This window comes from Ilyonectria robusta, assembly GCF_021365365.1.
Source record: "Ilyonectria robusta strain PMI_751 chromosome Unknown BGZ61scaffold_3, whole genome shotgun sequence".
NCBI classification, from domain to species: Eukaryota; Fungi; Ascomycota; class Sordariomycetes; order Hypocreales; family Nectriaceae; genus Ilyonectria; species Ilyonectria robusta.
Window position 1 is genome coordinate 1,308,397 of NW_025764437.1, and position 16,347 is coordinate 1,324,743.

The 16,347-nt window shown below is 53.6% G+C and overlaps 8 protein-coding genes across 8 annotated transcripts; 4 read left to right on the forward strand and 4 right to left on the reverse strand.

The window, feature by feature from the left end:
- Positions 1-2,367: 2,367 nt before the first annotated feature.
- Positions 2,368-3,579, reverse strand: BGZ61DRAFT_128251 (uncharacterized protein). The gene is made up of 2 exons (XM_046237118.1): positions 3,140-3,579; positions 2,368-3,062 (listed from the first exon to the last, which is right to left on the reverse strand). Exons 1-2 carry the CDS (start codon positions 3,343-3,345, stop codon positions 2,447-2,449), a joined length of 822 nt encoding a protein of 273 aa, XP_046109492.1. The 5' UTR covers positions 3,346-3,579; the 3' UTR covers positions 2,368-2,446.
- A 970-nt stretch (positions 3,580-4,549) lies between these two features.
- On the forward strand, positions 4,550-5,354 carry BGZ61DRAFT_473406 (uncharacterized protein; the record flags this gene model as incomplete). Its single annotated transcript, XM_046248449.1, has 3 exons — positions 4,550-4,711; positions 4,755-5,023; positions 5,165-5,354. The coding sequence occupies 3 exons, from the start codon at positions 4,550-4,552 to the stop codon at positions 5,352-5,354; spliced, it is 621 nt and encodes a 206-aa protein (XP_046109493.1).
- A 124-nt stretch (positions 5,355-5,478) lies between these two features.
- On the forward strand, positions 5,479-6,221 carry BGZ61DRAFT_128272 (uncharacterized protein). Its single transcript, XM_046237119.1, has one exon. The coding sequence runs from the start codon at positions 5,598-5,600 to the stop codon at positions 6,078-6,080; it is 483 nt and encodes a 160-aa protein (XP_046109494.1). The 5' UTR covers positions 5,479-5,597; the 3' UTR covers positions 6,081-6,221.
- BGZ61DRAFT_128295 (uncharacterized protein) lies at positions 6,114-6,501 on the reverse strand. The gene has a single exon (XM_046237120.1). The coding sequence runs from the start codon at positions 6,345-6,347 to the stop codon at positions 6,147-6,149; it is 201 nt and encodes a 66-aa protein (XP_046109495.1). The 5' UTR covers positions 6,348-6,501; the 3' UTR covers positions 6,114-6,146.
- Positions 6,362-7,735, forward strand: BGZ61DRAFT_343473 (globin-like protein; the record flags this gene model as incomplete). Its single annotated transcript, XM_046239603.1, has 1 exon — positions 6,362-7,735. One exon carries the CDS (start codon positions 6,362-6,364, stop codon positions 7,733-7,735), a length of 1,374 nt encoding a protein of 457 aa, XP_046109496.1.
- Positions 7,736-10,121: 2,386 nt separating this feature from the next.
- BGZ61DRAFT_584635 (uncharacterized protein) lies at positions 10,122-11,994 on the forward strand. Its single transcript, XM_046256371.1, has 3 exons — positions 10,122-10,786; positions 10,843-10,923; positions 10,977-11,994. Exons 1-3 carry the CDS (start codon positions 10,249-10,251, stop codon positions 11,924-11,926), a joined length of 1,569 nt encoding a protein of 522 aa, XP_046109497.1. The 5' UTR covers positions 10,122-10,248; the 3' UTR covers positions 11,927-11,994.
- BGZ61DRAFT_442984 (uncharacterized protein) lies at positions 11,995-13,052 on the reverse strand. Its single transcript, XM_046244813.1, has 4 exons — positions 12,893-13,052; positions 12,789-12,835; positions 12,703-12,740; positions 11,995-12,632 (listed from the first exon to the last, which is right to left on the reverse strand). The coding sequence occupies exons 1-4, from the start codon at positions 12,969-12,971 to the stop codon at positions 12,071-12,073; spliced, it is 726 nt and encodes a 241-aa protein (XP_046109498.1). The 5' UTR covers positions 12,972-13,052; the 3' UTR covers positions 11,995-12,070.
- Positions 13,053-14,936: 1,884 nt separating this feature from the next.
- Positions 14,937-15,898, reverse strand: BGZ61DRAFT_490594 (uncharacterized protein; the record flags this gene model as incomplete). Its single annotated transcript, XM_046250346.1, has 2 exons — positions 14,937-15,358; positions 15,394-15,898. 2 exons carry the CDS (start codon positions 15,896-15,898, stop codon positions 14,937-14,939), a joined length of 927 nt encoding a protein of 308 aa, XP_046109499.1.
- Between the last annotated feature and the right edge of the window lie 449 nt (positions 15,899-16,347).

Here is a 16,347-nt window from a genome sequence, read left to right on the forward strand (position 1 = left end):
CCGAAAGAAAACATGGTACTCCCGAGTAGTCGATAATAGTCGACAAATCGCGGGGCAGGGTTGGTCATGGGAAGCAGGCAGGAAGGACGACTGTGCATGTTCAATCTGCGTATCTGCGCATCGGTGCATCCGCAGCATCGCGACAATGCCCGGCACTTGGCCGCAAGAGGGAGTGACTCAGGGCAAGTGAGTGGAGATGGCGTCGCCCAAGGCCGTTTTTTGCTTCTTTGAAGCCTGGACTGCAACGGCTGATGAGTCCACTTTCCTGAAGAAGCGACAAGTCGTCTTGTCGGGGCTGGCGTCTTTCTGCATCCTGCTCGTCCCGCGCCATGTTTTCTTTTTCTTCCGCGTTGCTCTGCGCGCTGGACACCCTCCCGCTTCAGAAACGCATGCCGAGCGTCCAACCGACCCGAGGTGTGTAACACACTCCCAACGCATGCGGCGGCGTGGCGGCGGTTATTTGGGCCTCGCCGTCGACTGATCATCGATGGGCTCGACCGGCTGCAGGCCTCTGCCAAGATGAGGCAGGCTAGCAGAAGCGAGGGCAATGGCATGAAGAAGACGGGTGGGGGAAAAAGCAAAAGGATGCGTGTTTCCCCAAGCAAAAAAGAAAAGCAAAAAACTACTACGCTGTAAAGCCAAAGTGGGCGGCAACGGGGCGATGCGACGGGATGGACATGGCGGAATGTGACACCCGCCCGTGACGATGGGATAGTGGCATCGGCCGGCCGAGGCTGGTCAGCAACGAATCCGTCCGGCTCCATCTCGTCTGACAAGCGACAACAAGCGACGACTAGAGACGAATAGAGATCGAGATCGTCGGTGATGAAACAGTCGTGGAGGACTGGAGGTCCGGACGTTGCAGCAGGACGTAGCAGGCGGCGACGCCGTGGAATAGTGAATTACGACATGTGCTTTTTGGGGCTTGCTTTCTTTCTTTTTAGTTTCATTATCTTCAGCAGTCTTCGGCAGTCCTCACACCCCCTTTCGTCGGGACGCGGTGGGGTGGACAAAGCTGTCGTTTTCCAAGGGCGGTACTATATACGTCACAGAGGACAAAGTCGACGGGCTGGGGCTAGAGGAAGGGGATGCCAAGGGGCTACGGGACACGATTCTGCATTTGCGTTGAAGATAATCCCTGACTGCAGCGGTGTCACCAATGGCGACACTGGCACTGACAATCGATGAGATGAGATGCCGTGGGACGTTTGATTCCGACTCATCACAAAACGACTTGTTCTCTGGAGTCTAGGCCTGGGGCCTCGCAGGATGACGAAGGATAGTGGATGGATGGACGATACTGGGGTTGAAGCACGATGCTCTTCCAGGCCCCATCCTTGCTCGAGCTCTAACTTGAGGCCAGAAGATGCCACAGAAGGAAGGAAGCCTTGGAATCATCGTCATCTTCTGCAACATCCGTCGCCTACATACGCTCTTGGACGCGGTGTCGTCGTCGAGCTTTAAAGCTCCGAGGCTGTGGCTGGGAAGCTCGTGCCAGCGGAGGTCCCGGCCGCCGCCGCTCCGGCACCACACCCGGGCGTGTTCCGACGAATGTCGACCCGTGTTGGTGTTGGTGTTGGGGCGAGTGACAGGAGCCCGCTGGAGTGTGGTCCTGGCCCACCTGGCCCATCGGACCTGGGGCGGCGGAAAATATTTGGATTTTCGTTCGGTGCTTAAGTGCGTGTGTGTGTCTGTGTGTGTCCGTGTGTTGGTTTGGACCTTCAACGGGATGGGAGAGTGAGAGACCATTGCTAGGATGGACCAGCTACGGAATCCCTGGAGGCGTGACAGAAGCCGGGACGGGAAACCCGGAGAGGCAGCCTTCTCTCTGTATGTAACCAGGGATCAAGACAACTGAGCCCTGCTAATCTTTGTCAGGGGGCCCGGTGACTTTGATTGATGAGAATGACGAAAGTGAAGAAAAAGAAAGGGTCCTTGACCGGGTGTAGCAGGATGGAGGACATGGCGTCTCGGAATCTGATGATCCAGAGTTTTTGGCCCATGCCTGCGTGTTCCGGGGAGCTAACAAGATGGCCATCGCTAGGGGCCTAGGGCGGACGATCATGGGCAGCGCGAGCGACATTACTCCGTGGGGTAAAACGGGCCTGGCCCTTGACTAGGCGTCGTTGCTCAACTTAACTGAGGGAGGGGGGCGTTGGCCTAGGCTCTATTTCGCGATGGCGGCCGAGGGATTGTAGCTTGGGGTTTAGAGGGTTGGTGAGGAATGGTACGCTGAGGGACGACGCTTGGACGAGAGGCGTCGAGTGGCAACTCACAAGTTGTGATGTATCATGTTTCTACTTTCAGGGACCGGCAAGCGTTCGTTTTGGCGCACGAGGCGACGCAAGGCAAGGCAAGGCAATCTACAGCACCCATGCCCGGCCCAATTTCATGTGTGCATCGACACCGGGTAGGGTCGCGGAGCTGCTGCGACCGGCCTCTGCTGTCATCTAACCGTCTCACGCCTCACATATCGTGTTGTTGGTTGGTGGCCGACGTATTCGGATGTTGTTGGAATAGGCTGATAAGTGCTTTTGGGGCTGAGGCTCGGCCTATGCAGTTGGATGGCCGCCCATGTGCGGCCTATATGCGAGTTACATTGACCATCACACCCCAACTGTCCATTCATCCCGCGGCATCGGATTGTTGGGCCAGGCACATATATGCAGGATTGCATTGCTGGGATCGAACGGCAACTACTTGCAACTGCAGCCCGGTACTCCCACCCCCGAAACCTCCGGTCCATGGCATCCCGCGTTCCGGCTCGACGACGCCGAGATGATTCCACGCTCGATTGACGCCCGGCTATCGAGCAAGGGCCAGACGGGATTACACGTTGTGGCACCAGGTAGGGAGGATGACAGGCCGGGGCCGGGAAGAGGACAGGATGGGACAATGGGAGCCTTTTGCTCGATGGGCATTGATGGGATTCTTTCAACAGCCTGTAAGAGGCGAGGGATCGCGTATCAGCCGCCGCAGATGCATGCGTCACATGCATTGGGTGGCCGTACTCTGTTGGTGTGGCATGTTGAAGGATGCATCTTGGGCCCTTGGTCCTGGGCCTTTGGCCCCATGATGGTTATGTCAACGGCAGGCCACCCCCCAGAAAGGTCGATGCAGGCATGAACTGGGAGGGTACCTAGAAAATAAATCACGTCTTTTTCCCAGGCTCTGATCCGACCAAAAAGCAAAACCACCGCTGCGTCTTGCCTCTTGAGGCCACGGGCACGCCAGAATGTGCCTATCCCCCGCCCCTTGCGGGAAATGCAAAAATGGCCTAGGATGGGTGGGAAAAGGCGAAGAAAAAAGAAAAGAAAAAAGAAAATAGCCCCAGGCGCATGGCATGGCATGGCAGGGCAGGCATGGGGGCGGAACAACGAAAGATGAGAGTGCCAAACGGCGCCTACTCCGACTTTGGCCGAGTCCGACTGGTCATATCCTCTTACCGCCTCTTCGTCCCCTAATTTACAATGGCTTCTAGGCTGGTGCTGGTGCTGGACTGAGCATGGAACATGGAGGGAGAATCGCATAATGGAGAATCAGCGGATGGAGAAATGGGATTCTTATGGGGACACGGAGAATCGTGTGTGGTTGACGTAAACGCATGCGTGCTTCATAACGTGCAGCAGTCATGACGGCGAGAGGGAGCGAGTCGCTGTGGCACAGCACAGCTCCAGCCCAGTGGCCCGGTGCGGACCGGGCTTTTCACGTCCGTGTGAGAGATTTCTCACGAGGAACGGCATCCACTTGCCATGGCATTGTCCAATGTACTGCACAGCGCTAATAAGCCCATGTCGCATGCCATGCCATGTTGTAATGTTGTGTCTTGGCATCGCATCCACCAGCGACGTCGACGAAAGACGAGATGAGACCTGGGCGAACCAGGTACAGGGCGCCGCTATAGAGCACTAGGCGCTATAGCACAGGGCACCGAGATGCCATCCGCCGCTATTGGCTGTCGCGGGCTCCGCAGTTGGAACAGCGAGGAAGTTTCGCATTTTTCTGGAAGCGGCGAAGCAAAGCGCATTGAGCACTGGGCATTGGACCACTGGAGCCCGGGCCTCACCTAAGCCTACACGGCCAACATCCGGGATGACCCAGGACAGAAGATGAGGGTGTCTGCAGTGGCGGCGGCCCGCGGGCACAGCACACGAAGAAGGGGCTTCATTTCCGCTGATGCGTTGCTGGGCAGTCCGTATTGTCCCGTTGGCGGTTCTTCCATGCTTTGGGCGCTGCGAGTGCGTGCTCCGACGAGTGAAATGGCTGGGACGACCCCCCGGACTGGCGGCTGGCCGGTGAGTGACAGTCGCGTGAGGTGTGCAAAAGGTGTGAGGGGCCGGCCGCCATCATCTTGGTTCGGTACACCCAGTTGCTGGGATGTTGCGAGTCCCGTTGGGCGGAGGATATTACCTGAGTACCGCCCTTGGGTTCCGTACTGTGGGATCGTACCGCACCGTAGCAGCACCGCAATTTAGTGCCTGCGTAGTACCAACGCAGCCAGCCCGCCACCCGGACCGTTGGCAATGGAAACGACTTTATTCGCAAGGGCATGGCTGGATTCAGGGCCGCCAGCGGGGTGGAGTGGAGGCCTACAGGGGCGCCCACTGCCCAATTCAACGGCCTGGTCGCCCTCTGGTGCCCGTTCCTGTTCCTGACAGCCACCGCACACAGCGTAGTCCCCGCTGGCTCTGCCGACGGCGCTTTTTCCCACGTACCGAGCTAGCTACCGACAGAATTGGCAATGTGGGAGACAGGGAGTGGGTTTGTGCAAGGGTGCCGCTGAGCGTCGTCCACTCGGGCCCAAGTTGAAGCCTCTTCTTCGTCGACGACGCCGCCGTATTCCCACGGCCGGGACCCTCCTCTGCCAGTCCTCACCCCCAACCAACACCAACGCGCCAGGCCCAAGCCGACGCTTAAGCCCAAAGCTCTGGGGATGGATCATGGATGGTCAGGCACGCACAGGAGTCAGTGCATCTGGTGCCGTGTGCGGGCAGGCAAGCCACCAGCCAGCCGGCCAGCCAAGGTAAGTGCATGCGAAGGCATCCGTATCCGAACCCACGCTATGGAGCAATACGTACCTACTGCCGACGCACTTACACCGCGGTACGAAGAGGTATGGGTACTTGGGTACCGATATTCGGCTGTCCGCGCACTTACATGGCAGGTACGGGTACGGGCCATCGGGTTATTCCACCGCGCACAAGCAACACGGCTTCTTCACGGCCGGCCAGCCGGGTCGACCGTTCAACTCCGCCGCTGCATCATTCCATCCCGCCAACTCGGAATTTCTCGTCGACGGCTACTCAACCGAACGCTCCACGGGGATGCGCCCTCTACGGTTTGCCCCGAGCTGAGTCGTTCGCGGCGGCGCCTCGCGGGGCCTTCGCAACACCACCCTCACGGCCCATTGCGGCCTCTAGGCTCGTCACATCTCACAATTAGCCTCGCCCTTACACGCGAGAGCCATGCGATGTGATGCGTGGTGCGTGATGCGTGATGCGGCGGGCGCCCTCCTCCACCAGGCCGCTCGCTCTCTGATTCACGAGTCCAGTCCACCATCGCGATCCCGGTGAACCCACCAATGAATCCATAAACCCATGATCCATGATCAAGAGCAGCCGCCCAAACCACAGGCCCCTGCCCTGTCTGTCTTCTCTTCTCCTCGCCCTCGTCTTCGCGGGTCTCGACTTGTCCGTGATGGGAACATGACAGGTCTTCTTCCACCCTGTCCTCGCGCTTCCTCGACTTCCCTACTCCCCCCCCCCCACAACAAGGCTGGGCTGATACCCACCTTTCTCCAACAAACGCCGGGACCAGCGTCGAGTGACGACAGGAAAGCTCCGCCAACTCCACGGGGTGTCCGCAAAACCCAGCAAAAGCAAAGGAGCCCCTGCCTACCATCGTACGACTTCTGTACAGCCAGGAATCTCCTCGCTCGCGACGGCTTGGGGACAGCCACGAGGAATCATCGGCTTGTGGAGAAGGAGAAGTTTTTTTTTCTTTGTCCTCAATCTCTGCTTCGATGCCTGCAGGTCCAGTTTGACCAGGGGGGTCGGAACCATGGATGCCATCGAGGATAAAACATCTGGGGAGGACGCTCAATGTGTCGATTCTGCTTCTGTATCCTGTCCGAGTCGAGTCCTTCTTTATAAACCACCTCCCCCTCCCTTGTTCTCATCATCATACTCTCTTGGTGTATTACTCGGCCGGCCGTCATTAATAAGAGCAGCAACCATCAACATCTCAATTGCAACATTACATCCCTGCACGAGAGTCCCCAGATCAGTCTTTGCTGTAGTATAACTACTCCGTCTCATCTCCTCCATCAACACCCTCGGATCCTCCATCACATACAATCACAATGGCTTTGTCTTACCAACAGAGCAAGCTCATCCGGGGCACCATCCCGGCTCTCACCGACCATGGAGAGCGTATCACCACCATCTTCTACCGCAACATGCTGAGGGACCACCCCGAGCTCAACGACTACTTCAACACCGTCAACCAGGCCAACGGTCGTCAGCCCCGTGCCCTCACTGCTGTTATCCTCAGCTACGCCCAGAACATCAACCACATTACCGAGCTCATCCCCAAGATGGAGCGCATGTGCCACAAGCACTGCTCCCTGGGCATCATGCCCCAACACTACGCCATCGTAGAGAAGTACTTGATTGCCGCCTTCGCTGAGGTTCTCGGAGCTGCTATGACTCCCCAAGCGAGAGAAGCTTGGGTCAAGGCTTACTGGATGCTCGCCAAGATGCTCATCGGCCGCGAGGCCCAGCTCTACCGCGACTTCGATAAGTGGCAGGGCTACCGCAAGTTCCGCATTGAGAAGAAAGTTGAGGAGTCTGAGGACATCTACTCTTTCTACCTCGTCCCTGTTGATGGCAAACGCCTGCCTAGCTTCTTGCCTGGCCAGTATGTTTCCGTCCAGGTCAAGATCGCCGAGAAGGGCTACCTTCAGTCTCGCCAGTATTCTCTCAGTGACGCTCCCCGACCTGACTACTACCGCATCACCGTCAAGCGTGACCAAGGCATCCACATGAGCCGTTCTGGCCGCTTCCTGGGCGGTGCCGCCCTCACTCCTGGTGTCATGTCCAACCTCCTCATTGACATGAAGGAAGAAGGTGACCTCGTTGAGCTCACCCACCCCGCCGGCGAGTTCTTCCTCGACACCAACAACACCTCCAACGTCCCCATCGTCCTCATCTCCGCCGGCGTTGGTGTCACTCCCATGATGTCCATCCTCAACACCGTCTCAGAGCGCCAGCCCCACCGCCCCGTCTCTTGGATCCACGGATCCCGTCGATCTGTCCCCTTCTACGACCAGATCCGCCGCATCTCCCGCAACCGCCCTAACTTCCGTTGCAACATCTTCAAGACCCACCTTGCCGAATCTGATGTCTATGGCGTCAACTACGATCACGACTTCCGGGTGGACCTCGCCAAGGTCGATAAGGATGACCTGTGGCTGTGCAACGGTTCTGCTGAGTACTATGTCTGCGGCCCTGAGCAGTTTATGCTTGAGATGGCTGAGTACCTCAAGTCTAAGAAGGTCGACTCCTCCAGAATCAAGTTTGAACTCTTCAGCACTGGTGACATGGAGTTCAAGGTTGACAACCTGAGCATCATCTCTAGCAGCGACAGCAGCTCTGGGCCGAGAACCTCAAGCTCCGAAGCTGCCTGCCCCGTCAGCGGCGCGAGCTCGCTCGCTGGTGCCTGCCCCTTCAAATAAAGATAATGCTTTATGTTTTGCTATCTATTGTCTTGTTGGTGGCTCCGGATGGGCACCGGCTTTTTCGGGAGTTGATTGGAGTTTGTGTGTATTGGGCTACGTCTTTTCATGTACTCTTTCGATTCTCGGCCATTTTTCTATCTCTTGTTTTTCATCATCACTATTGTTAAAAATTACGGCCTGAGGGTATTGTGGCATTGTGGATTATACAACGAAATGAGCGGGTAACCTAGAGGCGAACGCGGAGGGCGGGTGCAAACAGCGAAAATGACCTACAGAACTTGTCCTCGTAATACCATGAGGAAAGGAAATACAAATAATTTGCTTCGATCAACGAGTGTCCACTCCATCCCAACCGTGAAGCCATCAGGGAAATAAGCCAAACAAAATAAGATCCATAATGAAATAAGTAATTTCCAGTTCGTCAACCTCGGCCAAGCCCATCAATTTCCCGTGTACAAATGTAAAAGAGATGAGAGTCCCGAGCACCTGTCAAAATGATGCCCGAGCGGCTGGCCACCGTTAGCAGGGGGAAGCCGGTCTAGTGAAGAAATCATTCGACGTCATAATGAACAAGGCTAGGAACCCCCTGGGACTGAGGCGCCCGAGTCAGCCGAGCAACTACGTATAGCCGTGCAGGTTCCTCATATGCTTTAGGAGGTTGTCAGGGCGCGTGAACGTCGTACTACACACCGTACAGACGTAATCGTCATCGGGGATCCCCATGAGTCTGGCGTACGATTTGTGAGCGCTGCTGTAGTGTCGGTCCATGTCCCGTTGCTCAGCTCGTCGTTCCTGGCAGGTTGGATCCGCCTCACACTTGACAGGTCTGTCATGGGTCTTCATATGCTTGCTGGGGTTAGAACTCGGTTAGCTACTGGCAATGCTCATGACCTCGGCTAGAGGAAATCGCGGTGAGTAAACGCACTTGAGTTCAGTTGGTCTCTCAAAGGATTGGTTACAATCTTCTCTCTTGCACTCTAGTCGATTGGGCGCGGCTGAAGACGCAGATGGCTGGGCTTGGTCTGATATGAGGTCATGGCGTTAATGTTTTAATTGTTGAAAGTGTGAAGAAGGGAGAAAACGCACCATAATAAGGATCTGGAGAACCATAATTGGTGAAGTTTTGGGCAGCAGAGCTTGGCCCAGGGTTATGAAAGAGAGTCGATGGGTCAACGGTGGCTGGCTGGTCTGAGAGGCTGTTGTAATAATCACGGATGTCCTGCTGCTCTTGGCTGGTCCCGGCCACAAATGTGCTTGGGTCGGGGGTCATGAACCGGCGGTCTCGTCGCTACTGGTCTTGACTTGGATCATCCTGGCCAGACGGCCCTGGCTCAGCCGTGTAGTAGGTGTTTGGGTACGGCGTCTCTCCCTGGTACTCAAGGAGGTTAGGGTCGATGGGTATGTCGTCGTCGCGAGTCTGGCGGGACTTTCCAGACCGTTTGCGCTTGTCGGATTTGCCGTCCTTCTTCCCCATGGTTACAAATATTGTCGTTCGTGAGTTACTACGAACTGCGTCGTCCTTGTCAGCAAGAGAGGGTCGTAGATGCATTCCAAGGCGATATTTACAAAAAAAGCTGGAGGAAATCTTGATGAGACTGAGGAGAGATCTGTATTAGCAAAGGCTTGTCTTCTTTTCACCAGATGGTTGGCCCAAGATCCTGGTAACATACTGGATTGGCTCGGTTGGCGCACCAAATAACAGCACGGATTTTCTCGACTTTGGCTGGATAGAGGAAGATGAGAAAAGTCTTGGAAACTCAGTCTTGATGTGAGTGAAGGTGAGATATAGCAAGTTCGTCTTTTAGAGAAAGCTCCTCTCCTTTATAGCGCTTCTGTATCTCCGGTGGCGCAGAGAGGCCGTCCGGAGGCCGCAAGAGGCCCTCGTCTGGAATTGGAATTGTAAATTCCAGCCGGCGTGAGATAAGAAAGGGTAGCACTGAGAACGAATAGAACATTCAAGAAACTTGGGTGGATATCGTTGCTCAATTGCGTACGACGCCTTGGCGTTGGTTGGTGATGACTTCAGGCTTACCCGCCGCTCTGCCTCGTTGCCTTTGCGGCCGCGACCTGGCCTGAGGCCACAGCCGGTGAGAACACGGCGACTGGTTGGATGCCTGATTCGTGACATTGAAACATTAGGCATTGAGCTAACCCTGATTCAGAAACAGAGAGACACGTTGAGGCCGTCGGTTGGGTTCTCGGGGGGTTTGTTGGTGTGATGCCCCGCTCGTGGTGATGGGCCTCCGAGCCTCTGAGCCTCCTGACGGGCCTCTTGTGGGGGTTTCGGCATTGCGCGAACCGGTCCTTGGCCGATGGCGTGGATGAGAAAACGTCTCGTTTGAAGAGTATGAAGGAGCTGGGATATATATAAAGAAGGCTGGGGAAAGAAAGGAGTAATTAGAGCCACTCAACCAACTTTGCCTCCCAGCGCTCTGAGAACACATCTACCCATCTGCCTCAAGACATTTTGTTCCCCGAGATCATACTTGCTTACTCAATCAATTGATGCAATGGACCTGACACCTCCCACCTCGCCCCAGCATGGTAAATCAGATCTGGTTCTATTCAAGCCTAAACAGCTCCGTCGCTTCTATGAACCCGTCGTTCTCTTCAAAGCCCTCAACGACATCTCACGTACGTGGGGTAGGATTCGATTGCCAGACCGTTCCCCAACCCCCAAGACGGACGAAGAGAAGTTTCAATTGTTTCTCGACAAACTCGCTCTCGTTTGCGATCGGGAAAAGAGTGGCTCAACGGTCACGGCTGTTACCGTTCTGGACCAGGAGGAGGATGTTCTCACTTACGTCTTCGCTTGCAACCAAATCTCAACGTCTGGGCTTGAGAAAACGAAGAATTTCGTGCTTGAGCTGCTCAAAAAGGTAGAGGGTTTCAGCAACCTGGAGCCGGCTGAGACAATTGGAGTTGGGGAGGACATCCGGGATTTGATTCTGGCGTTCAATCGACCAAGGGTTGAGTGCTACATGAGAAGTGTGCTGCAAGAGCTGGAGAATTGCATCAAATCATGCAATCACATTGAATACGATGACAGTAAGCGAGACCCAGGAATAGACCACCCATTCTAAGCAAACTAATGCTCGTCATAGTCTCACAAATTGAGAGAAGCTTGAAAGAGCTACACAGGTCTATTGGCGACGGCATAGGCAAGAAGACCATTGAAGCTGAATGTATGCTGAGCCAACCCGAGTAACATCAAACGCAACTAAAATAAAATGCACAGACCTTGACTCTTCCCTGCGCTGCCTCCGAGGAATCAACGATTTTCGAAAGGCTCCCATGAAAAACTTCATTGACGAGCGAGCAACCGAAGGTCGCCTACCTGACCATAGGACCATGTTCTGCTGGGCGGAGTTGCGACACAACCTGACCCGCCTACTTGCCTACGAGAAAACTGTGGCAATCTTCGTTGCCACAGAGGCCAAATGGCCAGAGTTGTTCCAGGAGATAGAGGTCAAGGCAGTTATTTCCAGCCGTCCAGACGTTAACCCGTTGGGTAAGAAGAGCGAGGACGCGCAAAGCATAATCGGACGCATGTCTTCCGACATTCGAACAATTCAGAAGTATCGGGGGCTCTCTCGGAACCTCGAGGCAGAGCCGTACCAGTTAAATGATCGAATTGCAGAGCAGTGTCAGAAAAGAAGATTCAGACCAATCGTGCATTGCGAAGTCTTGCTCCTCAACTGGATTCTGGTCAAGTATATCGAGCCGATCTTCTTCCAGAAATGGAGGTACATCGGGACCAGCAAGGGACCATGCAAACTATGCCACTACTACTTCGAAGCTCACCCGAGCCCAATAAAGGTGCGCCCTGCTCACGGAAACGTGTACACGAGCTGGAGGTTCCCCGACTTGACCACGGTCCAGGGGGACGCGGGCATGCGAGGACGACAGACCATTTTCAATTCGATGATCAATGCGATTCGGAATGATGCCTTTTCGATCTTGGAGGAAAAATCGCCAATTGGGAAATCGCATGATTCGAATACGTACACATTTGTGTCACACCCGGAATCGGACTGTGAGGTAGAAGCTGGAGGAAGCGAGTCATCCGAGATTGAGGAGTTGGTCGAACAGTTCGACGCTGGGCTCGGTTTTTCCAATACATCGAAGACTGATGGCCTTGCACTGCCCAGCTCGGATGATGAGGAGGGAGGCACGAGCTTGGTCTGAAATCTGACTTGAGAGACTGGGGGAGAGTATCGTTGATCGATTTTTATTGTTCCGTCAATTCAGATGATTTAATTTTGGTAGTTACCAACGTATAGTTGAATTATCATGCTCTACTTGAAGCTATTGTATGCTTCATAGGCTTACTTAATAATCGTTTCGCTTGTGCCATGGCGCTGATGCCTCCAGGATGTCCTTATGAAGCTGGAAGTCTCCAGCAATCTTGTAAATCTCATCGATAGCACCGATGCGCTGCATGAAGATAAGGAACCCAACCCACACAAAGTCCGCGTAGCTGACCGTTTTGCCGAGGAAAAATGGTCCCTCCTTGTTCTCGTTGAGGAGAGCTTCGACCTCACGGAGGATTGGCTGACCAGCATCCCAAGCGAATTGACCGCCGCGTTCCTTTTCCAACTGCTCCAGGGGCATACCCGCCATTTGTGGACGCGTGCTGTACCAGTACTCAATACCTCTTTCGCTGAGAAGCTCTCTGGGGACTGAGAGGAAGTAAATTCCGCGGAGTGCCTCCATAAGGCGGGGCATGATGGTCTCTAGCTTGGCCAGGGTTGGGGAATCCAGGTGAATGGACGGCTCGGGGTGTAATTCTTCAATCCGCTGGACGATCTTGCGGGAATCCATCAGGTACGTGCCGTCGAGGAATCTGACAGTTGGAATAGTCCATGTTCCTGTTGCTGGATTGGCAGGGACGCTGATGACGAAACAGATCATTAGCGTCACTGCAACACATGTAAGTGCTTATTTTGGACATCTCAACTTACTGGGGCTCCAGCGTGGGCTTGATGTCGGGGTATTCAAGCTGCACAATTAACAAAGCCGTCAAGATCTATAAAGCGGTTGTATTTACCCATTCTGTCTTGTAATCAAGCCCCTTGAAGCTGAGGAGGAGCCGGGCTATTTGAGGTTAGTGACTCACGGAACTCTGATTTCTGTGGAGCGATAATGTCATACTCTTCCAAGGGTTCAAAGACCACGCCGCCTGTGGGGGTTTGCTGGGAATGTCGAAAAGGACGATCTGATCTGAAGACATGTTTGCGTGTTGGGGAAGTTATTGTTGGATTTGAAACAACAACACGAGCTTGGGGATGTCGAGATCTTGAGGGGTAGGATCGGTGGGGACTTCTTTTTACATCGGCCCAGTCATCCTGCGCTCGATAATTCTCGGACAGATCTCCCAGGGTGGGCCAATCATTTGAACTATTTGGACCCTCCGCATTAAGCGATTGTGGTAGTCTAATGGGGATTGACTGGCCTGACTTAGACCCCGTTCCTTAGCCCATCTAGTCTGTGGCCCAGAATTGGCTGCTTGAAGGACGTTCCATAAGTCCACAGAATGGTCCTTAAGACTAAGTACTAGGGGTTAGGTGGGAGTACTTATGATGGTTATTTCAGAATAATTTATTATAATTGTGACGTCGGTGAAAACAATCCTGTACGCTTGAAATCGCGGATGTTAATCCGTGTGCGAGTGCATAGCTGACAAATGCTCGCGGGGATGCTGCTCCGCTCTATATCTCCATCCCTGTCCTAGACGGGAATCAGCCGGCGATCCTGGCAGGTTATCCCTCGGCAAGCATGAGACGCTACAGCTTATTTGGGCCTTGGTCGCGCCTTTCCCATTACAAGTGAACAAAAGGACTTGGTAAGTCTACCAGTCAAAGACGGGTGGGTTCCTGATGATTCTGATGACGTCCGAAGCGAGACGTGACTGTGAAAACAGACTCCAGATTGACCATAAATGGTTATACCGTATCGACTCGATAGATTGTCCTTATTTTTATGGACTAAAGCTAAATTATAAGTTATAAGGCTTAGATTTCCTAAATCATTAGGTATAAAAGAACTGGAAGGAAATAAGTGGGGGAAGGATTCAGGGTTAATTGACTGAGTCGATACGGACGGTACTACTTGAGACTATCGTGCCTGCACCACCTATTCATTGTGCTAATCATTGCGCTGATGACGACCCCTGTATTCAATTGTCGCTTTGTCCTCTCTTGGCGAATGGTCGAAACAGTAGTTGCGGGAGTGCATGATTTGAGGGACAGTCGTACCACATCGCACATTTGAACCAAGGTCGAACAATCTGTCACATTGCTTCCATTCGCCTTTGTCCTTGCAGCCACACTGGTATTTATGGTAGATTTGGGTGCACATGTTGAGTGTTGGTCGAAAAGAGGCGTTGGTCGAAAAGAGGAATGGAGGCGAAACTAGGTCACTTCATGTCAGTACCCAATTGCCACAGTAATACCAAGAAAGGGAACCGACATTTTTGGTCAAGTTGGACGCGGTGGGTGTCAACCAGATGGCGATGTACAGAGCGGCCGTGGCGGGGGCGGCAGTGGTGGTGATGATGAAGGAAGAGGAGATAGGAAGGAAGATGAGAGAGGAAGGAAGATGGGAGAGGACAAAAGGTAGAAATTTAAGCTTCAAATACGGCTTTGAAGGCAGCCTAAGCGGGCCTGGGATCAAAACGCAGGCGCAAGGGCGCAAACCGAAGGTGAGTTCGTGGTGAGTTTGTGGTGAGAATTGGTATCGCAGCGGAGTTAGGACCCCGGCACACAACCACACGACCAGACGGCACTGAATCACAACTGGACGAATGAATGGCCGGGGCCCGACCTCTACACCAGTAACCGGAAGGGTCACTTCAGCCTTCAGCAGAGGCTCAGGGACCTCGAGGGCCTATTGGAAGCCTATTGGAAGCGTAGTCTGGCTTCAACCAGCAGAACATATATAGTCAATCTAGGATCCGTCTAAACCCAGGCCATAGTTATGGAGTACTGATGTATCGTAGGTCAACCTTGATTTCTGTTGAGTATTGTATCTTTAAACCCCGAGAAGAGTCGAGCCAACTGGATCAATGTGACTTGGCAGTTTCCCTTCAACTAGTTTCCCTCATCCGTATCAACTTCTGTGCACAGCAGCACTGCTCCAAATGTTCCAAAAAGTCCACCCTGGACCTTGCCCTTTTAGCCATTCCAAACAATATTCCTCAAGGAGGACAGGGTCGAGGCACTCTCCTCAACATGGCTCTCGTCGCCGAATAGGTGTCTGTGTATTCTTTGAGCGTGAGTTCGCATCCCCTGCACCAAAGTCCATTCTCAATAATCTCTGGTGCTGGAATGGAGGGGAAATGAATAGTTGCCATGCCGAAGAAGTAGTCGTTGGGGACGTTCCCCTGATCTGGCACAGTCAAAGGGTCCTGGCGGGGAGCACCTGTTGTCGAGCGTTGGAGGAATCTTACTGTGACCAGGGCCAGTCCAGTTTTGTGCGGATTCACAGCTTTTGCCATCTCTTCTGCAGAACCGTGTTTCAAAACCCCCAGGTCCCTTGCCATTCTCGCACTCACAAGCTTGTGAGATATTCGTGAGATCTCCTCAAAAATTCCGTAACGGCCGGGGATGGTATGCATCACTGGTAGCTGTCGGAGGGTGTTTTTTTGGAGAGACCGAAGTATCTTGCAGCCTGCCCAGGAGAAATCACTCTCCATGCCGGATTGATGCACAGGCACTCCCAACAACACCTCTCGCATGTCGGAAGAAAAAGGTAAGTGCCGTACTCTGAACAAGTCGCACAGCGATCAGCCCGGAGGGTATCATGAAGCTGAGAGACGGAATGGACGCCCAAGAGCTTTGTCTGGCTGAGGGCTGCTAATGCTTCCGGCGCCTTGTCGAGTAAATTTCGATATGCGGCAAGAGACTTGACGATCACAGTGCCCCGACGGGAAACGCGAGAAACTCGGGAGATGGACTTCAAATCGAGTGCTTGTAGGACGAAGAATAAGACCTCGGTAGGTAATATGTCAAGTTCCCCAAGTGATGAGCCTTGAGTGTCGATTTCAGTATCGAGAGATGCTGGTGGATTTGGGATCGTAATCATTGCGCTGAGGAGGATGTGTGGTCGATGTGAGAGGAGAGACACATGGTCCTGGAGTTCGAGGCTCTCGCAAGACATGGTGCGTGAAATAGTATGGTCGTCTCGCTAGAAAGTATCTTTGAGATAGTGAATTGTCCAATACCGCACAGACTGATCGTGGTTGTGCGGACCAGAGGTGAATGTGTTGGCCGAGTCGGGAACTTCGATATGTAGGGAAGGGAAAACGTCGACGCGATGTGAAGAAGCGGAAATAAATTATTGAGTTGGTGGCGTTACGGCCTCTGTAGCGCAGTTGGTCGTCGAGTTGGTGACGTGATTCACGGAGAGTTTCTTATGACATCGGGAGCTTGCATGCGTACTTGTCGGTGAATAGGAGTAGTGCTAATGACTCCTTCCCTCTCCAAAACTACCTAGTTAATGTCAAGAGACTTGACACAGCCCCATATCCAGGTTATCATTACGGCTATAGTCAGGGATTAATGGGGACTGTAATAGATATTACTAGTTTTTGTCACAATAAACAGGGT